This window comes from Anopheles merus, chromosome 2R (assembly GCF_017562075.2).
Source record: "Anopheles merus strain MAF chromosome 2R, AmerM5.1, whole genome shotgun sequence".
Classification (NCBI taxonomy): domain Eukaryota; kingdom Metazoa; phylum Arthropoda; class Insecta; order Diptera; family Culicidae; genus Anopheles; species Anopheles merus.
Window position 1 is genome coordinate 41,465,816 of NC_054082.1, and position 21,490 is coordinate 41,487,305.

At 44.8% G+C, this 21,490-nt stretch overlaps 5 protein-coding genes across 38 annotated transcripts in view; 3 read left to right on the forward strand and 2 right to left on the reverse strand.

The window, feature by feature from the left end:
- Positions 1–4,572: 4,572 nt before the first annotated feature.
- LOC121590091 (protoporphyrinogen oxidase) lies at positions 4,573–6,362 on the reverse strand. The gene is made up of 2 exons (XM_041909479.1): positions 6,270–6,362; positions 4,573–6,199 (listed from the first exon to the last, which is right to left on the reverse strand). The coding sequence occupies exon 2, from the start codon at positions 6,138–6,140 to the stop codon at positions 4,704–4,706; it is 1,437 nt and encodes a 478-aa protein (XP_041765413.1). The 5' UTR covers positions 6,141–6,199; positions 6,270–6,362; the 3' UTR covers positions 4,573–4,703.
- Positions 6,363–7,094: 732 nt separating this feature from the next.
- Positions 7,095–10,076, forward strand: LOC121589792 (set1/Ash2 histone methyltransferase complex subunit ASH2). 2 transcript variants are annotated; one of them, XM_041908947.1, is made up of 5 exons: positions 7,095–7,376; positions 7,476–7,963; positions 8,625–9,014; positions 9,098–9,636; positions 9,710–10,076. In XM_041908947.1, exons 1-5 carry the CDS (start codon positions 7,306–7,308, stop codon positions 9,812–9,814), a joined length of 1,593 nt encoding a protein of 530 aa, XP_041764881.1. In that variant the 5' UTR covers positions 7,095–7,305; the 3' UTR covers positions 9,815–10,076. The 2 variants fall into 2 exon arrangements, with proteins under 2 accessions (XP_041764881.1, XP_041764882.1); XM_041908948.1 differs by lacking the exons at positions 7,095–7,376; positions 7,476–7,963 and adding an exon at positions 8,280–8,525.
- On the reverse strand, positions 9,922–10,482 carry LOC121589793 (bolA-like protein DDB_G0274169). The gene is made up of 2 exons (XM_041908950.1): positions 10,176–10,482; positions 9,922–10,093 (listed from the first exon to the last, which is right to left on the reverse strand). The coding sequence occupies exons 1-2, from the start codon at positions 10,431–10,433 to the stop codon at positions 9,944–9,946; spliced, it is 408 nt and encodes a 135-aa protein (XP_041764884.1). The 5' UTR covers positions 10,434–10,482; the 3' UTR covers positions 9,922–9,943.
- Positions 10,483–13,004: 2,522 nt separating this feature from the next.
- Positions 13,005–13,608, forward strand: LOC121588745 (transcription elongation factor 1 homolog). Its single transcript, XM_041907044.1, has 2 exons — positions 13,005–13,115; positions 13,212–13,608. Exon 2 carries the CDS (start codon positions 13,224–13,226, stop codon positions 13,470–13,472), a length of 249 nt encoding a protein of 82 aa, XP_041762978.1. The 5' UTR covers positions 13,005–13,115; positions 13,212–13,223; the 3' UTR covers positions 13,473–13,608.
- Positions 13,609–14,891: 1,283 nt separating this feature from the next.
- The window catches only part of LOC121589587 (calcium-activated potassium channel slowpoke), a 70,499-nt gene continuing 63,900 nt past the window's right edge, over positions 14,892–21,490 (forward strand). For 30 of the 33 annotated variants that reach the window (XM_041908640.1, XM_041908634.1, XM_041908636.1 and 27 more), the window contains exons 1-2: positions 14,892–14,929; positions 18,747–20,298. In XM_041908640.1, the coding sequence (XP_041764574.1) occupies positions 19,969–20,298 (330 nt within the window). In that variant the 5' untranslated portion in view covers positions 14,892–14,929; positions 18,747–19,968. The other 3 variants (XM_041908620.1, XM_041908618.1, XM_041908619.1) reach the window with 3 other exon arrangements.

A 21,490-nucleotide genomic window follows, 5' to 3' on the forward strand; every position in this document is an offset into this window, starting at 1 on the left:
TTCCTTTACTAGTTCGTCCGTGGCGATGATGATTCGTCACGTCGTTTATCATAAAAGCCAACGGCGAACGGTTTTCTATCCATGCCCAAATTGTCCTCCAACCGTATGTGAAGCGCAATGTCGGTAATGTTCACTTTCTACCCGGCTCATTCACGGCCCGTAATGTGCCCATATGATATGGTGACGGTCATGGACCAGTTCTGTAGCCGCTGCTGTACGGCACACGGCCACTGTCTGCTTCTGCTGCTGCCGCTCTGGTTGGCCACGTACTCCTCTCCCCTTGCGCGGGGCTCGTTTCTTAGCTGCTCCATCCAAAACCGATTGGATGTGCAAATTGAAAAGAAAATGAAAAGCTTTGCTTGTGTCCGTTATCGCTTTCCTTATGAATCCATATCTGGTATTGTACCGGTATGTGTGTGTGTGTGTGTGTGAGTGAGTGATGTGAGTAAACCGTTTAGTGCGACTATTTTTGCAGTGTGTAGGAACGATTTAGGGCAACAAATCGGCCGCCTAATGTAATGGAAAGACTGTAGAGAAACCACACGGCGTGAGTACATTATTAAAAGTATTATCAATCGCTTAAAAGTGTACCTCGATGCATGGTTATAGTTATTCATCTCGGTGTAAAATTTCTTTATAATTTTAATTTTCTTGATTACATTGATCAGATTCTATCGGTGACATTATGTATCGATGTATCGTTGAGAAAACATTCCATCATCCGGTGTACCATTATGTCCGTTAAATTGGACTAGGAAAACGGTACGAAACTGCTTATCGTAACTATGAATTCTTCGCTAGACTGATTGTTTCCAGTTCACTAACTCACTCTATCATCCGCACCGGTTTACCAAGAAGAGAGTCAATTGTCTTTCGGGTTAGCCACGGGGTTTAATAGTAGATGTATCTGCTACTGTAAAGGCCGTCGTACCCCCATTGGCAAGCAAATAAGGTCGACGTAACGGGCGAAGATCGTTTACGCAACCAACAAAATGGTTATAATTAACTTGATCGGTTAAATGTAATGCCATCAGTAGCTCTTCTGTTTCTGTTGTATGTGAAATACACTTTTGCCAATTATTTGTCCATAATTGTTATCTTTGTTTCAAATTACATCTGCCCGTATTTTGCTGAGCTTTTCTCGAGCTATTTTTCTGTACCAATTAATCAATGGAGTTTATCACCACCATCATATTTGCAATCATCTACAGCCACTAAGTAAGTAAGTAACTACAGCCACTAGTCCGGACTTTTTTTCTCTAAATTCTGTCGTTGTGGAATCGGTCCTTAGTGCTCTAAATATTTTAAAATTTTCATACAAACGGATTACTCAAAAAATGTCGATGCGCATTTGCTCCGTTGCTTGTCTAACTATTTCGTCTATCCGTTTGTTATTCGTCCATTCCTTCTATGTGGAAGCAAGCTTGGCTTGTACCTATCCGCAAAAAAGGCAATCTCGCGTGTATTATCAATTACCGTGGTATAGCTCTTTTATGTTGTGCCCCTGCTGAAGTATTTGAGTTTATCATTCATTCCTTTCTCCTGAATAGTTCCCGTTCCGTGATATTTTATATTTCATATTTCAATATATTTCAAAGTTTGCTTCGTGAATGGACAATCGACTTACTTACTAGACCTAACTAATATGCTAAACTTAATGTAAGCATTATCGAAAGCAGCACGATACGGGGTAAGGAATTTAGGGAGTGGATAGTAGACGGGAACGGAAGGAAAGTAAGGAGAGATTGAAATCAAACAAATGGGATGTGGAGTTGAACATTTGCACAGTGCGTAACAGCGGATCTGCTCGTCCTATTGCTGTGCGACGAGAAGGAACAGGTAATGGGGGACGAGATGGAGATAGACGAGAGTAAGGATGGTGCATCAATATAGTGCAGAAGAAGTGATGCAATGATGGAAGATTGGGGAATTGATCGGCGATATTCTAGGGACAACAGACCGAATAGACGACATCTTTCTTCGTAAGAAGAAAGGACAGAAGAGCTAATTCCAAGGATTTTGCTAGCAATGCACCTTGTAAAAGACCTCTGCACTCTCTCGATACGGTCGATATGGATCCTAGCCGATGGCGACCAGCTCACCGAACAGTATTCAAGTTGGGAGCGGTCTAGAGAACAGAACCCCACAGTGGAACGCCTCACAACGAGTTTAATCCGTTCCAATTACCCACTCGTTATGCGAAAAACTCGTCATGCGGGAGGCTCTTTTTCATCCAATGTGTATGAAAAGTGAAATAATTGGTTCCAGAAAAGTGCAGGTATACAGGGATTACATGCATCATAACCATACGGAACACCTCCAAGTGGCAAAATTAATGCATCCATCAATTCTCAGTATCGAAATGCTCACCTTCAAGAGCAAGTAGATCAAGAATGCATGCAAGAACACACCTATCAAGCTACACACTTTTGAAACACACCGTTCTTAGGAAGGTACACTACACACTAAAATCCGCATCCTGTCCACTTCCAAAGACGAATAAGAGCCTCCAATATTGTCAAATAAGAGGGAAAGAAATTGAGAAATTAAACTGAAGACACTAATTCACTTATTGTCGATAAGCGCAGCAAAACTCACAGCTCCACTATCTGCCCTGGAAAGAGTTATCTAGAGTGAACACGCCCACGGCCCGCCGCGGCTCTTTTCGATTTTTGTATGACTTCGTGAATTTTAAACTGGCAGTGGGTGTTAGTGTGTGTCACCTCCCTTACACTTTTCCTCCACACTTATACCTGCCTCTTTTGTAAATAGCTTAATATTTAACGATTCTTAGTATTGAAACTCTCGAAATGATCACGATTTCTTATCGGGAACAACAATGAAATTGCTCGTTATGCGAGATTTTACTCGTTAAGAGAGCTATTTGTAGAGTATTTCAGTTTGCTCGTTATGCGAAAAATTCGTTATAAGGGGTACTCGTTTTGAGGGGTTCCACTGTAATGTCTTAAGGCATAGAGGGTCTGTGAAGTCACATGCCACATGTTTCAATACTCCAGGGTTTTACGGGCCCTGGATATCAGGGATTCAATATGGTTAGTGATTATATGGTTGGTCAATATGGTTCAACACCAAAGTCCTGGACGACATCGACACGGTTTACAGGGACATTATCAATGGTATACCAATAGATGATTGGTGGACGGGAACGGATGTATGAAATGGCATTAGATATTATCGTTACACCATCTGGAAAAAATGAGTAAAGATATTTTGAAGCACAGAGCCATCACCGGGTGAGGAAACAGGATAATATATTTTGATGTCGTCCGCATAGCACAGAAAACAATCATGAGGCAGAACAGAACTGATATAATTGATGAAAAGGATAAATAACAATGGACTTAGGATACTCCCTTGTGGTACACCAGTGTTAGAGATCATCGCTGACCAACATGGTTTGGTCCCTAAAATATCTACTTCATCAAGCCTCATGTGTTTTACTTCTTCTCGTCTCGTCAAATTTAGAAAATGCATTACTAGTCGATACAGTCCACACCGACTTTAAATCCGCATTTGATCATGTTTCCCAACCTTTGCTCATAGACATACTATCCCGAGCATTCATCCCTCCTGTATTTCTTGGTTATGTTCTTTCCTGTTTAATCGCTCCTATCGTGTTAATACTCTTTTCTCAACTCCTTTTTCCTCTAATGTCGGTGTACCTCAGGGAAGCATTTCAAGTTCTTTGCTATTTGTTTTATTTGTTAATGACGTTATGTTATGCTGATGAAAATAATCTACCCTATCTGCTCTCTTGCCGACTGTGCTATCCTACAAAACATTCTTGGTCATTTGTCTTCCTGTTGTAACGTTAACTTGCTTTATTTGTGTTATTTCCAATTTTCTACCCTGACTCCCTCAACCATGTGCTCGTCAGTTGTGTGAATACCGTAAAGGACCTGGGTGTTTTGATCGACTCCGGCTTACTTTTATTCATCATACCGATACGCTTGTGTGCAAAGCTCGTAAGAAGACTCTTGGCATTTTGAAACGTGTTGCTCGCGACTTCCACAACCTCGATTGTTTAAAAGCTCTCGTATGAGTATCTCCTCTTCTTGATGTCTAACTTTGAGGTGTGGCATCAGTACATAAGAACTTTATTTTGTTATGCCATTTGGCGAACAATTCTAATAAACATAAACCTAATTGTTTCGTCGAACAGTAGTTTCTCGCGAGCATTGTAATAGTGCAGCTATCTTTGGAAACTGATAGAGTGATAAAATATTGAAATTGATCGGATGAGTTTAGGACCAATGTAATTAATATTTGTGTCACCGATTTAATAAGTATAGAAGAAAAAAATTAGAATGTGACTACATCAAAATTGAGACACGCGCGCGAAACGTAGCCTTTGAAAATCAGCTACATGTGTGCCAATAGGCTGGAAACTATACTCACGTGTTTTTTTTATTGATTTCTCAAACATCTACTCAATAGAAATTTGCAGCAATAATTAAATTATTGCAAGATACATCGAATATCTCAATCCTTTTTAGGGGTTAGAGGTGGGTCATCATCATCATCATACGATTGTTCACTGTCTTTCAAAGAGTTACCAGTATGTCAAAAACATATCTTTATTGTAAATCATGTATCAGAGTTAAATAGGCAGTGCGTGTGTGCTCCCGAAACCAAATCCCGCCTGCAACATACATCGAAGAGAAGAATAGTGCCTGTCGTTTTTATTGTTGTATCGTCTCAACATTCTTCCTAGCAGATAGTATAACGTCGTTCACGCCGACACCGTCGTACGAAGCACCGCACAGCGAGAGCGGAAGCCGATGCTGCTCTACATACGCCCGGATGGCCTTCACCCGATCCTGATGGCCAACGGTGTACTGAGGAATGCATTTGCGTAGCAAGTTTACCTTGTAGCTGTCGGGCTGCTGCTCAATGTGCAAGATCTTCTTAATGTGCTCGAGTGCGACCCCGAGCAAATGCTCGTCGGACGGGTTTTTCCCGAACCACTGCTCGAACCACGCTCCTCCCATCATCACAGTCAGCACCGTGTTGTCGTCCATGTCGAAGCAGCAGCTGTCGAAAATGACACCCAGTATCGGTAGGTTTTCGATCGGAGGCACCAAAAAGCCGAAGCCATCTTGCTGCAACAAATCGCCCCTCCGGTACCGCAGATTGATCACGCACACGTCCACAAACGGGATGCTGCTAAGCGTGCTGGCCAGCTGGGGGTGTTGCTTCTGGACGTGCTTGGCCAGCTTGTAGCTCGGGATGCTGCTAACGAGGTGCTGCAACAGCTGCTCCTTCCCATCGACCCGCAGCACCACCCGGTCTCCGTCGAAGGTAAGCTCTTCGAACTTGGTGCCCGTTACGATCGATACGCCCTTCGTCTGCAGATCGGTGGCCAACGTTTCCGGCAACGTCTGCAATCCGCCACGGATCGAATAGATGCTCCAATTCTCCGCCTTTGCCCTATCGGCCAACCGTGCCATCTGAGTGGCGGGCTTTTTAACACTCTGCGATTGTTTCTTTTTCCGATTCTGAAGTGCCTCCTTGAGCAGCCCCACAATTACACCGCCATGGCGCTGTTCGCGCTCGAAAAGATCTTTCATGAGAAATTTAACGCTGATCTGTTTTGCGTCCCCGGCACAAATGCCGCACAGCATCGAGCTGACCGCATAGTCCGCAATCTCCTTGCCGAACCTTCGTTCCACGAACGAATACATAGATTCATCGGTCAGCGCAGTTTTGGATCGGCCGGCCAGCAGATCGTGAAAGGCGGCAAAGTACAGAGGTTTCGTGAAGGGCGGCACCGTTTTCAGCACGCCTCCGAGTGAGTTGGGAAGCAGATTCAATTTGCCCTTCGCGTAAATCATACGATTCCGGGCGGCCGTATGGTTGGAGCTTATGGAGTACACCTGATCGGTAAGGCCAAGTTCTTCTATCAGCTCGAGCGTGTTGCTTGCCGCCGGGCCCTTAGGGCGAATGGTGCGCGGTCCGGCTTCAAACACGTATCCATGGTCGGGGCTGCGTTCAGAACGAATCCAACCACCGATACGATCCGTCGCTTCGTAAATGGTAAGAGGTAGAGTCGGTGTTTTCCTGAGCAAGTAATGGCCTGCCGCCAGTCCACTGATACCGGCGCCGAGGATGGCAGTCATTGTGATGATGTGTCTCTATAAAATTTACCGCAATGCCTACGATGGCATGGTTTTGCACGCTACGGAGAAAGTGCCGGCAAATCAAATCACGAATACTATTGCACAATACTGTGTTTTAATGTGACTTACGATTGCCCCTGAGTTGGTAATGTTGTGATAACAAGGAGTTAGATGTTTTGTTTACAAAAACAGCCGAACGCTGTCAAAAAGTCAATGTCGACAATCCCAAACAACAGAAAAAGATCGGTGAAATTTTGTCAAATTTGAACCAGATCGCATGGTCGATGTCGATATTGGTTAACAGAGTAGGGAACTTTAACAAAAAAAAAATGATGGAAAGACACTATTGAAAATGGTCTAATATTCGGTTTTTTTATAATTTCAAACTCTTATACAACTCCCGTTGGTATGTTTTCGTTATTTTCTTGAGAAAATTTTGATATCCAAGTGCCATAAATCCACTAAACGACCACTAAACAGGTTCTAAACACAGTGGAGATTTCCTCGTTTTTTCACCTGTCTGTACTGTTGTATGGTTTCGTATTTAAGTTATGCATCGAAATTCGGGTCCGTATATTTTCGGCCTTATGGGAACCATCAGAACAAAATCAAGTGAGATTTAAGTAATGGTCAATGGTGTTGATACGTTTCTGACCAAAAGATCGTCCTTTTTCATGCTAAGAACTTAGAATGCTTTTAATGTATGATAAGAACTACAAACATTGACGACAAATTTTCAGTTCAGTTTGTGAAGTGGAGTGCATACTTTCATGAGGAAAGTAAAACATAATAATATTTCACAGAGAAACAAAGACAGAAAATGTTCTTTCACAGCACATTTCAATGCTGTTACAATTCCAGGTTAACTGTGTTTTCATTATTTCTTGCATATTACACAAGAGGGCGCTTCTCCTGCCGGACTCAGTTGTTTGACTTTAAAATGACACTTGATGGCATTTTGTTGCTTGGGTTGCCGCTTCAGGACGCGTGCGGCAAAGAGCAAGCCGTACTGTAGCGCAAATGTACGATTCTACAAAAATTGTTTATTTCATGAATGAAATACGCGGCAAGGAGTTGTACATGTGCTAGAAAACGAATCTCCAGACGTAAAGGTACTTAAATTCTTCGCGTGCCCTTGGCTCTCCTTAAGCAGCGAGTGTTTACCATGGATGTGAATGACGCGAAACCCGAGCTCAAGAAATCTCCCTCGGCAGAGGAGAAATATAATTGTTATTGGTAAGAGAAAAAGTTTTTACGATGGTAGATTTGCGGTGGTTGGAAACGGCCTTCACTTACAGTTTCATCCATTGCCCATACTCACACGTTTCGTTGCAGCGGAAAGGAAAGAAATCTCAACATAGTGGAGTTGCTCTGTGCCACCTGCAGTAGGTGGTTCCACGAGTCCTGCATCGGGTTTCAGCTTGGCCGCCTCGTACCGTTCATGATGAACTACGTGTTTGTGTGCAAAAATTGCTCCATGACGGGATTGGAAAGCTTCCGCAAGGTGCAAGCCTCGATACCCCAGATGTGCATTACGGCGCTGGCGAACCTGCAGCAAACGGCGGCCAAGGAGGGCAAAGCGCGGCTAATGTTTAGCAAGGACAAGGACATTATACCGTACATGGATCACTACTGGGAGGCAATGACGACCATGGCGCGCAGATCGACCCAATCCTGGTACGCTACCGTGCAGCGCTCGCTAATAAAAGACATCAATACGCTGTTTTCGTACGAGGAAAGTAACGAGCAGGGACAAATGTATGGGCTGGCCAATACGGATCTTACCCAGATTAAGCCGACGTACGACGAAGCAACCGCATTAGGTAAGTGGTTTAAGGAGATTTGGATAATATCTGAACTAAAAGTTTGGCAAACAGCGTGAAGCTCAGCGTGTACTGGGCATTTTGGCTTGCTTTAAAAGGATAAATCCTGATATTTGACTCCTGAACATGTGCTCCAATTCTTGTTACCTAGCGAAATTGTAAAATTCCTACTTAAAAAAAATCCCTTATTTAGCCTACTGCAGGAAGCATGTTGATTTGAAACGACAACAACGCATCTATTACAATAAGAGCAAGTGCGATGGTATGGGTGACGTTAGACAGAGCGAGACGCTAGAACAACAAACTAACGTCAGTTGCGCATTATTCCCCACCCAAAAGATAAGCGAATTGTTACGCATCACACTTGTACGCCAACTACATCGACATGTAGCGTGGTTACGGTGTTTCGTGCTGTTATATTTTGTTGTTTTTTCTCACAACTGTGCCTAGACCAGAAAAGACAAGCTAAGCTTGTATTTATATACCTTCTAACAACATCCCAAGTGCATTTATCGCTTCACTATTACCTCACACCATCAACGTGGCCGGAAGATGGAAGAAAGTATGCTAATGAGTGCAGTCCATGGCCCGGACAGATGAATTGCTCATGGTTCATTTATGTGTGTTTCTACCTCTTGTTTTCTCTCTTCCGTTACTGCAGCCACGCAAAACTTTTCGAAAAGCAGACAACAGAAGCGAAAGCTGCCCAACAGTGAGCAAAGCGGAGCGCTTGGAAAGAAGAGCCGCCTCGGCACGGATGTCGGTGCGCTGGTGAAGCTACCAGCCCACGGCTACCCGCTGGAGCATCCGTTCAACAAGGACGGATACCGGTACATACTGGCCGAACCCGATCCGCACGCACCGTTCCGGCAAGAGTTTGACGAAAGCGCTGACTGGGCAGGCAAACCGATTCCGGGCTGGCTGTATCGAGTGCTGTCGCCGAACGCGGTGCTGATCGCATTGCACGACCGTGCTCCCCAGCTAAAGGTTTCCGAGGATCGACTGTCGATAACGGGCGAGAAGGGTTACTGCATGGCACGGGCTTCTCATTGTAAGTGGTATTTACATGGCTGTTGGCAATGCCTTTTCTACCATCCTTCATTATTTCTTTCATTACTTTCTATTGCTAATTAGACGTCACCAAAGGATGCTGGTACTGGGAAGCTACCGTGGAAGATATGCCCGATGGTTCGGCCTGCCGTCTGGGATGGGGACAGGAGTATGCCAATCTGCAGGCACCACTCGGTTACGATAAGTTCGGATATTCGTGGCGGTCGCGAAAGGGCACCAAATTCCACGAATCCCACGGCAAGCATTACAGCGCGGGGTATGGCGAGGGGGACACGCTCGGCTTTCTGATCACGCTGCCGAGCGATAATCAGGCAAACCAGGCATCGAACACCTTCAAGGACCGGCCGCTGGTAAAGTTCAAAAGCCATCTGTATTACGAGGACAAGGACCGTGTGAATGAAACGCTGAAGGCGTTGAAAGTGCAGCCGGGCAGTAAGATTCACTATTTTAAGAACGGCGTCTGTCAGGGGGAGGCATTTGTGGACGTGTACAAAGGTGCCTACTATCCGGCAATATCGTTGCACAAAAACGTAACGATCAGTGTGAATTTCGGACCGAAGTTTAAGCACCCAGAGGTGCTGAAAGAGTTCAAAGCCCAGTCGGTAAGCACAGCGGATGGCAGTGAGGGGTAGCGATTGGTTATGTGTGCTAACTAAACACGTTTCGTTTTTCCAGATGCACGAACGAGTGGAAGAAATGATCTGCGAGCAAACCATGGCCGACATGATGTACTTTACGGAAAATGATGGAAAGCTTCGACTCGATACCTACAGTATCTAAATGGCGATCCTCTTGTCAGGAGTGGAACGGAATAAACACTCAGAAGATGCTACAAACAATCATTTGTAACATTGCCCCATAATGCAGTTGATGTACTCTGTTGAACGTTAGCTAACAAGGTGCTAAGATTTATTTCCCGAATCCTCCCTTACAGTTTGGGCTTGGTTCGAGCTTGTACGCTTCATCCCACTGCTGAGGTGTCTTGGCCACTATCGAAAGTGCGTGCACAAAATCTCCGGCAAGCTGCGACTTAACGATTTCATTCACCAAACGATGACGCTAAAAGTAATGAGAGTGAGAATACGGTTTTTTCATCCTATATCTGGTTAAACAGCACTTCATCGTTCGTCTTACTCAGTACCTTTATTAGCGGAAGTCCCTCGAACTGTGGCGAAACCACTAGAACTTTGAAGTGCGTCTCGGAACCCTTGGGCACGTTGTGCATGTACGATTCATTGACCACTTCCAAGTGTACGGGCGCAAGCTCTTTCGTTAGTCCTGCACGGATAGCACTTTCGATGGGATGTTCAACTGTGGACATTTTGAGCACATGGCAGGTTGAGCCTTTTATCAATCCAAACTGTGTTCTGCAGAGTCCGGCGAGCATGGGGAAGTTCATGGAAGGAATGTTCTGCAGTTGTTATGGATCTGTATTATGCAAAGAGAAAACAATTGATGACACTCTGTCCACAGGCAGTGTGGCCAGATTATTTTGGCGGCCACCCTTCAAAAGCCCTCACTCGAAACGTCAAAATCCGCCTCAATTACTTTCAAAAAACGTTGCCAGCGAGGTTAAATCGCACCGATTTTGGAAAGAACAAAATTGTGTTTTGTGACATTTTCTACTGCATTTGTACAGAATTTCACAGTTTTAGTTACCCTGTCGAAAACAGTCGAAAATAGACTGCCGGTCTCGTAGTACAGTCGTCAAATCGTACAACTTAACAACATCCCAAGCTCCACAGATTAAGCTTAAACGACTGAAAAATTGAATATCCATACAAAAAAAATGAAAGCTCCACAGCTTCATTGGTTTGATCAATAGATGGCGTATTACAACTCATCATTATATTGCTATCCTTTTCTTGCAATGTGTTTCGCTATTATACCTATTATATAGCCTTCTAACTTTCCGAGCAAAAATCTATATGAATGGTCGTGTGGTCAGATACATGGGTATCAACACCAACGACCATTACTCAAATCTCACTTGCTTCAGTACTGGTGGTTTCCATTGGAGTTTAGTATTTAAACAATCGTATCGCCGTTCTAGTTCTAGCGATGCATAACTTCAATGCGAAACCATACAACAGTACAGAGGAAATGAGAAAGCTCTCCTCCAAGCGAGGAAGCTCAACTGGTTGGGTATCCCACAAACAGATGGCGCCACCAGCTTTTTTGCTATTTTTAGAATGCATGAGTCGTTTGGCGTCTGCTAAACGAAGTCTTTCTATATTCCGTTTAGGTAGAGTGCTTGAGTCGTTTAGAAGCCGTTTAGTGGTCGTTTAGTGGATTTGTGGCACTTGGGATGCCTGTCATGGGTTCAAGCCCCAAATGGACCGTGCTGCCATACGTAGGACTGACTATCCTGCTATGGGGGGATCAATAAGTCACTGAAAGCCAACCCCACAAGAAGTGTGGTACAGGCAGGCCTTGACCGGCAACGGTTGTTGAGCCAAAAGAAGAAGAAGTCGAAAATAGATACATTGACGAAAACTGGTACAATAACCATTATGGATTAGTGATTTCCATATGGACTTTAAAACATAAAATGATTTGGGAAATGGTATTATGACTTTTCGGTCAGTATTATGAAAAAAATCTGTGATTTTCAGTAGGAAAACAGGCGGCCCCCTAGATACACGGTACCTCTTTTACGTAGATTCAAAGATACGTGGTTTTCTAAATTTGACGATTTTTTGAATAAATTGTACTGATTTGACACATCAATTATCACATTAATGTTAAAAACTATTTCAAGAGGTTTGAAACTGTTATATTGAGAGAGAATCTTATCAAATAATTAATAAAGTGGCTAAAACCACCCCCTGCTTGCTAAGTTATACGAAAAATAGTTAAATGTTGTCTGCCCAAGCGCCACAGATTAAGCTTAAACGACTGGAAAATTGAATATCCATAGGAAAAAAATGAAAGCTTCACAGCTTCATTGGTTTGATCAATAGATGGCGTATTACAACTCATCATTATATTGCTATCCTTTTCTTGCAATGTGTTTCGACAAGTTTCATCTTATAATGACCTATATAGCCTTCTAACTTTCTGAGCAAAAATCTATATGAATGGTCGTGTGGTCAGATACGTGGGTATCAACACCAACGACCATTACTCAAATCTCACTTGCTTCAGTACTGGTGGTTTCCGTTGGAGTTTAGTATTTAAACAATCGTATCGCCGTTCTAGTTCTAGCGATGCATAACTTCAATGCGAAATCATACAACAGTACAGAGGAAATGAGAAAGCTCTCCTCCAAGCGAGGAAGCTCCACAGGTTGGGTATCCCACAAACAGATGGCGCCACCAGCTTTTTTGCTATTTTTAGAATGCATGAGTCGTTTGCCGTCTGCTAAACGAAGTCTTTCTATATTCCGTTTAGGTAGAGTGCTTGAGTCGTTTAGAAGCCGTTTAGTGGTCGTTTAGTGGATTTGTGGCACTTGGGTGGAAATCACGAGATTCGACTTACGTGGAAATTCGAGATACGCGGTATTTTGCGGACGTTTTCGGTCCCCATTAACCGTGTATTTCGGGAACTGCCTATACAGGCGGTCCCCGAGATACACGGTTAATGGGGACCGTAAACGGCCGCAAAATACCGCATATCTCGAATTTCCACGTAAGTCGAATCTCGTGATTTTTAGCCAAAATATCACTAATTTTCGTGTAAATTTGCAACTAGGGGGTGGTTTTAGCCACTTAATTTCGATTATTTGATATGATTCTGAATGAAATAACAGTTTAAAACCTTTTGAAATAGTTTTTAACATCCGATCAAAACAGAAACTATTTGGCATTTTACAATAGATGTGTCAAATCAGTACAATTTGCTCAAAGAACTGTCAAATTTAGGAAACCGCGTATCTCTGAATCCGCGTAGAAGAGGTACCGTGTATCTCGGGGACCGCCTGTATAGATAAATCGGTATTTCTGGTCACTCTTTCAACGATTGACAGCGTACCGATTGACAGCTCGTGCTGGGACAACAAAAAATCCAACAAAAAAATCGGCGTTCTCCCGGGCTTAAAGCAAGTGTAAACAAAACTAGCCGGACATTCGTAAGCTAATCTGTAAGTGAAAAACGAGAAAAACGCGATAAAAACTCCTTGATTTACTTGCTTTCGAGCTTGCCCCTTCACTAATTGCCGTTTCCCTTCCCTGTGCAGGCTGTCGGAACGATGGGGCGCAGAAAATCGAAAAGGAAGCCACCGCCAAAGCGCAAGAACATTGAGCCACTCGATCAGCAATTTAACTGCCCGTTCTGCAACCACGAGAAGTCCTGCGAGGTCAAGATGGATAAACCTAAAAACTCGGCCAAAATATTATGTCGTGTGTGTTTGGAAGAGTATCAAACGTCGATAAACTTCCTGTCGGAACCGGTGGACGTGTACAACGATTGGGTGGACGCTTGTGAGACTGCAAACTGAACACACGCACGCAGCACGCGCTGGGCAGCAAATTCGCATCGCGCAAATGGCCACGCTGATCTTCTATATGCATAAGGATACTACAGTCTAATGTGAAACAAGAATAAATCAATTTGCTAAGGTATATGCTAACACACACATCTGCGTTCGGCAGTACTTGGTGGAGGTGTTGCGGCAGGTCGTTCGGACCGGCGGTGTGGGCAATACATCATGGATGACAGTTCCGGCAGGAAGCTATAGGGTACGGCAGGTAATGGTAAAAGAAGCATGTACAGAATGGTTGCGATTGGCATGAGTTAATAACCATCGGGCCATCATTGGCGGCGAAAGCGACTGGCGACTGCCCGGAAGCAGTACCCAGTTCACAGCAGACGAAACTCCAGTCAGCGGAAATGTTTTCGAAACAGTTGTACTTCTGGGTAAGTGAGGTAACGAAGGTAAAGAAATGTAGAATGAATTAGATTTTACATGGTTAGTTTATAATACGGTAAGTTGCAAAGGGGACACTGGGATTTACACTTCCAAATTGATTATGTTCTCTTTGCAGAAACAAGTGTTTCTACTTTTACGTTAAATGAAATAGCCTTTGTGCACAAAATTGAATTGAGGAACAATATATTATTTGTATTTCATTGTATTTATCGCATGCTCGCTGTAAAAAAGTGTTCCGCAGAAGAACGGATGAATAATTTCGATTTCTTTTCATTTGAATCATTGATTTGGTCAAACTCTCCATGACGATTGCAGCGCCCTCTTTTGTTTAATGAAGAAAGCGATGGAAAACCGCTTAAAATGAATGATGCATTAGTGACCGGCAAATGTGTGGGACTAGAAACACAGTAAAAATATGTAAAATAGCATCAATATTAATTGATGCCTTTTTTACTAATGGTAACGGAAATCAATAATCAAGCAAGCAAATTATTAACAACAGTTTCTGATTTTTTACAGTCTATCATTTTGCAGATGTAGAAAAAGACGGTACTGTAAATCAATGAAAATCGCATGACTCATTCATAATTATTTTTTTCTTAACAATTTATTTAGCTTCTAGAAATAAATTTATCAAAATGTACAAATAATTAAAAACATATCATCTTTAAACAATCGTTATTTTGAATCCCGCTGGAGCACGGCGATTCCTGTTAGCGGGGTACCAGCCAACCCTGGCCTGGCGCAGCCGTAGTGTATCCGTAGTGCGGACGCATTCTCATTTTCACACGCATGGTTTTTTATTGTTGTTGTTGGTGGTTTTCTCACCAAAAGCTTCATGCCGCGCCAAGCGTACGCGTGCTCTCCCTCTCTCTCTCTCTCCATCTCTCCCTCTATCTATCTCTTTTCCTCCAATGCTCACTCTCTTCCATTTCGATCACGAGCAAGCAAGCACAAGTGGGGCCACCCAAATGCGCGAGAGCACAAATTTTCCATCAGAAGTGTGCTAGATCTCGCCCGTGAAGGTAACAGATTCGCTCGGCTAACCGACTGCCATTTCGGGGTGGTGTACTGCAGGCAGGAAGGCAAAAAAAAAATGGAGCAGCATAGAAGGGCCCTGTGAACTGACTTGTGTGTGTATGTGTGTGCGTGAATGTGCAGGAATTTTCAATCTCGAATTTTCACCCTTTCGGTAACATTTCTGCAACGTTTTGCAGTGAAAAAGTGTTCCCCAGCACGGTGCGATTGGTTTGTGCCAGGTTCGACACGTGGGCAGTGTGGTTTTGGACGTGAAAAGTGCCCTTTTCGGTGCCATCGATCCGATCGAACTATTGACCCCTCCTCTTTCTCGCTGGCACCATTTATTACTGCTGCTGCTGCTGCTGTTTGCTGCTGCTGGAAAATTTCCAATCGTGCAGCCTTTTTACCAATAAGCGTTAATCGATGTGTAAATTAAATAACGTGTCGTAGTGTGTCGTACATACATGAGAAAATGATGGAGTTTCTGCTTTTTTCCTACCACCTTCCGAATGATGTACGTGTACATGTATGTGTTAATGTGCGTGTATGTGGTAATGTGCTTTGTCCAACAAACTCCCCGGGGGATGTGGTTGCTGATAAGTTACGCATGTTTTTTTTGTTCCTTTGCATCACCACAACCCAAGTGCTTCAACCAAAAGTTTCAATTCGTGTGCCTATATGGTGTTGAAGAAAAAAATGGATGAGCCAACAAAAATGGAGCCATGTTTTTTCTTCCTCCCAAAAAAAAAAAAGGATCAAATTCCTCAATCCCCTCGCCTCATCGCCACCACCATCTGCTGGCTTTTCCATTGCCCACTTTATCACTCTTGCTTGGTGAAAAGAATGAGCGAGAAGGTGAGATGATGTGTGACCAGTGCAGAGTGATACAAAGCAGGCGAAGTAAGGAAGATGGCGCGTGCAAAGGAAGATGGAAAACGGTGCGCGATCTATAAAAAGGTCTCTGAGAGCGGGAGAACACAGTTGCGAGCGGCCAGTAGGCGAAAAAGAGATTCAAAAACAGAAGGAAAGAGCGAGAGCAAGAGGGGTGGAGAGAGCGTGAGCGCGCGCAAAGCATGCCTGCGTGTGATAAAAGAATGGGTAGAGCAAGGTGCAAATATTTATGAAACAAGTATGAAATGTTGAGCATCGAAACGGGAACAACATCTCACAGCGCAAGGAGCGGAGAGCGGCTTCTTGGCCCTCGAAACCCCCTGGGCAAACGTTAGAGAGCGCGCGCGTGTTGGAGAAATTATGCTGGGATGGTATACGGGCGCTGTGCGAGCGCCAATGTACTACAGTGCGCTCACTGAGGATAGCGCTACGCATCGCACCGCGGTCGAGAAGTTTTCGGTGGAGGCGCCAGGTCGTCGTTACGCGTTCGGTATGAATACATGTATCGCTGAACGAAGATATCGAGCGAAAATTTGAAAGGGTCGCCCAAACATTGCACGACTGTGCTCGGGGTAGAGGAAATGGAGCAGACGGCACCAGCTAGTGGGTGGGTGGGTGCGGCGGAGTCATTCTCATTTTATAATTTCTTCCTCTGGGTTTCCGCCTTCGGTGGTGTTTTGTGTGTCACTTAGGTGCTTTTTTTTCAACGGTTGTGTGTTGTGTGTTGTGACAGTACCGAGCCAACGATCGGTGTGTGCACCAGAATATGGTGTGAAAATGGGGAAGCATAAGGGACTAAGTTTTTCGAACGTCGTCCATTTCGCCCCGGTGGAGGACCCGTTTTGAGTTTCGCCGACAGCAACTGTCAGCAGCGCTTTATTGATTGTGCCGAGCGTGCCAGGTCAAAGCAAGCGAACGAAGCCGAAGTGAAATTAATTTTCTCTTGCAATGGCACCGACATCATGCGGTGAAAATGGGTGTAAGCATAGTTAGGATTAGTTTGCGACGACACAGGCGGTCTGTAATTACAGGTAGAGCAGCCCAACAAAAGGGCAGCTGTACAAATTTTAGGGACTGAGGCTTGAGGCGTCTTTAATTAAGGTTACTCAAAGCATTAACACAATGACGTCTCAGGTCCTGCTAATTTTGATGGAGCACGAATCGTTGCCCTCCAACGGGTTTCTTTGCTAAAAAGATACTCAGTAGCATTGCGCGACTGTTTCTTTGTTGGGTGAAACCCGAAGATCCCGCTTCAAATAAGCGCTGCAACGAAGCTTACGAAGAAGTTTCCCAAGAGCACGAACATTTCCGCAGAGAAAGTGCGAAACAATGACCCATAGGCAGCTTACAGGGTTTTCCAGGAGTTCTCATAATTGTGGGACATTTTATTGACTCTTTCTTACGGGAAGAGAACTTTATGTCAAGAGAATTGGACTCCATAGCACCCTTGTTGGACAAATCCAATAGGAATTCCAAGTAGCCTGTCTAATTAGGATGTCATATAGTTTAATTCCCATCATAAAAAGTTCACCTCCAATAAGATAGAGAGAAAGTGTCCCACAACTATGAGAACCCCTGGAAAACCGTGTAAGAGAAAGCTATGACTGGGAAAAAGGTAATATAGTATAGCTAAATGAGGTAACTAATAAGAGAACAATGACAGGAATTTAATTTCACAGTTAAGGGGAACACAGATTTAACACACAATAAGCAATATAGTTGCAAAGTTACGTAGTAGGATCAATCGAAGTGCCTCGAGTGTGAGTCACACAGTAAAGGTGACCGGAAGCAAGAAGCACATTTTCTGGGATGGACCCACAAGATTGGGCAAGGCTAGTGCGAGGTGTTGGTGCGAGCACAATTGAAAAAGTTTAACCGTAGGCAGGGAATATGTGTGTGTGTGTGTGTGTGTGTGTGTGTGTGTGTGTGTGGTGTGTGTGTGTGTGTGTGTGTGTGTGTGTGTGTGTGGTGTGTGTGTGTGTGTGTGTGTGTGTGTGGTGTGTGTGTGTGTGTGTGTGTGTGTGTGTGTGTTGTGGGTGTGTGTGGTGTGTGTGTGTGTGTGTGTGTGTGTGTGTGTGTGTGTGTGTGTAAGGAATGCCTCAGCTTTCCTTTCTACCATCCCGAAAACCGAAATTACAGCCCGGGATAGTAAAGGTGAGCGTTGGGCAGCTCGCAACACAAAGATGGCGGAGTGATGTTTTCTTTACCCGGCTCTCTTTGTCAATTTCTCTCCGTTCTCTTTGCACCCTTCCTCTCCCTCTCCTTCCTGTCCATCTTGCTCGCCCTTACAGTTCAACCTTTTGTATCCTGCATTTTTATTCTCATAATTCATCCTCTCCTACTTTCTCTCGATCGATCTCTCTCGTTCTCTCTATTTTTCTCTCTCTCTCTCTCTCTCTCCTCTCTCCCTCTTTCTCTCTCTCTCTCCTGCTTTTAACTATGTGCCTCCCTTGTGCTCTCGTGTGGCTGTGTACGTGTGTTTGAAGTCCATTATTCGTTCGCTATCTGGTCGTAGCGGAAGTGCTCCTTTGCTTTTAATTTTTCGTTGTGCAGTCCTGCCGCAAACGTTGACGGCCCACCGGAGAGTTTCCGTTGTTGGTTTCGTTATATAACGTGTGTATAAACGGGCAGACGGGCTTTACTTCAACGGAATTGGGCCACGGTTGACAGAAACTGCTCCGGGAAAAGGCAAACAGCAGTGGTGCGGACGCAAACGGGAAAGTGCAGCAGCCGGGAACGAACAAAGTTCCCCGTACACTGTGCGTGTGTGGTGTGGCAAGAGGTTTCGGACATCGATCGCAGTAGTCTTGGACGCGCGCGCGCGCGTGTGTGTGTGTGTTTTTGTGAGGCAGTGGTGGCTAAGATTGGAGGCTTGCAATTGGAATTGTGCATTTGGATCGTTTCGTATCTGATTTGTTCTTTCTTCGGTAGCTATGAAACACAAACGTCAAACGTGCTAGTGCGCTAGTGGCAGAGTGAAACACAACATCTCTCATTGAAGACGGTGGGGGTGTGTGACGGTGTGGATTAGGTAAACTCTGGAAGTCTGGAAAAAAGGGGGCCGTTTCACACACGCATCCCGTCCTGCTCCGCGAACGGATCTTGCTGCAAGAAAAGGACGTGAAAAAAGCAACAACGACAACGACTACAGCAACAACAACAATAGTCATCTCTCCTGCTCACTTTCGCTCCCGGCCAGTGTGGGAGCGCGGCACAGAGCGCCCCGTGCAGCTTTGCAGCGAACGGAAAATGAGTGAGATTTTGTAAAATTCCGACAGCGTGTGAGTGTGTGTGTGTGTGTGTAGTGCGGTGGTCCATTGCCCTCTACCCTTCCAGCCCTGGAGTGTGTCGCCGTTGTGCACCGTTCAATCTCTTCTTCTGGCTCTCGCTCATTCTCTCACTTTCTTTCCCACACACACGTGCACACACAATCATCGCCGCGTGTGTTTGTGTGTGTGCACTGTGGATATCCTGCGCGCTGTGTCTTCTTCTAGTAGGCGAACCTACCGCCCTACCTGAAGGTGGGTTTGCTACTTTCCGTTCATTTCTCGCTCGCTCGCATCCTGACCTAGTTCTCGCACGGGAAGAAAACGCAAAGACCGGAAGCGCAGTGTAACAAAAGGCAAAGCAGAGATAGAGGAAGAAGAATCCTTTCGGTGGCATCGGTGCGTACGTGTATGCGTGTGTGTGCTGTCGGTGTGAACACGCCAGAAGCAGTGTGGAAGTGGCACTCGGTGGTTTGAGTTCCAGTGTTCCGAATTCGTCTTGTTATCGTGCATCGGCGTGCGCCTGGTTCGTGTTGTGCTAGTGAGTGCAATCGCGTCATAAAGCTGCCGACCCGAGAAGTGCCCGGTGTCCGGTCGTCTCCCCTGTGTGCTGTGTGTGTGTGTGGGCGCGCGCGCTTCTTCCGTGTGCGTACGTGGCTGTGAGCGGTCCACTAGCTGGCTGCCCGTTTTCCGCTAGTGACACCGTGTGTGTGTGTGCTTGCCGTGTGTAGCAGTCGCGCTGCCGATCGTGTTCGGTGCGATCGCCTCCCGGGTCTGGCTGTGAGGCACGACGTCATGTCCAATGACTACAGCTAGAAAGTTGACAACCAGTGTGCAGCGGTGTGCGTTCTCGATCCCCCACCAGGCCTACCAGCGGGATCGAGGGGATGTCGGGCTGTGACGAGGAGCAATCAGTACTGACCACGGAGCTACCGCCGACCGATCTTGATGATTGTCTCCGGGTGCGGAAATGGTGGTGCTTTCTCCTGTCCAGCATATTCACTTTCCTGGCCGGCCTGCTGGCCGTGCTGCTATGGCGCGCGTTCGCCTTCCTGTGCTGCCGGAAGGAGCCCGAGCTGGCTCCGAACGATCCGAAGCAGAAGGAGCAGAAAGCCTCCCGCCAGGGCAAGCAGGACTTCGAGGGCACGTTTATGACCGAGGCGAAGGATTGGGCCGGCGAGCTGATCTCGGGACAGACCACTACCGGACGAATCTTGGTGAGTAGGACGTCGAGCATGTCATGGGCAATGGGTTGATATTGTTGAGGAGATTTTTTCGCGGCTGTGCTCGTAGCCTGCCGCGATGATATGTTTCAAGTTATTCAGATTTTGATCCATCGCCATTTCTGTGCCTGTGTGTGCCATACCATGGTCAGGCTAACATTAAGGCCGGGGGACACTGTACTAAGATTCGGACAATAAAAGTTTTGTAAAAGGTGCATGCACATGTCCTGCAGGCATTGCATCCATTTTCATGACAAAAAACGATGACTTTTAAACTACTACTTATTTTTTAACAAAAAACTACTTAATTTTGAGATCCGGCATGACCATTCCCTCGATGACTAAAATAGCTTCCACCAGCCGCCACCAGATGCGCTAGTGAAAATCGAAGCTACACTAGCGAGTACGGACAATGTACCCCGGCTTTTACGAACTGAAAGGTCGAGGGATATTAGTCAGGCTGTGGTTTATTTGTTAGATTACTTGCTTGATTACTTAGTGCTTCAAGCGCTTCGCGTTCGTAGATGGGAGATATTAGGCTTACATTTTATGTTTACCCCATTGAGGCAAACTTTTACAGGGTGTCCCACGATTTATTGGTCAGTTCCCATGATTTTTTGGTGCGTTCCTACGTTCCAGTCTCCGTACGGAGTATTTTTTCATACACTGAATATTGTTGGCTAGTGAATACGATCAGGCTAATGAAATAGCGCACGTTGGGAGTTTAAGCTGAATTGAATAAGCGTTGTTATATTTATCATGAGGATTATTCTCAATAAAAGAGCAATAAATTAAATGCTCTACGGACTGAAAATGGTAATGCTGCGGCCAACATATCAAAACTTCTTAGTTCTTTCTTTGGATTAAAACTTCTTTCTGCAACGCTATTCTTGCTTTGAAATATGTAACACTTTGGAAACAGAATTGTTAAACATCTCTTGACTAGGAATAATTTTTCTGTTTGCTGTTGATTGGAATTTCGATTCCGATTCGAAAAACGGTTGATTTTTTCACATTCCTACCGTTAAAGACTAATTTACATTATTGAATTTTTCATTAATTTAAAGACTAATTTACATTTTTTTACAACGATGTGTGCTGAAATTGTAACTCTATAAATCATCATTTTACTCATGCTATTGTGTTGACGTTTACAACAAACGTTGAAGTTTGCAGCTTTTGTTAA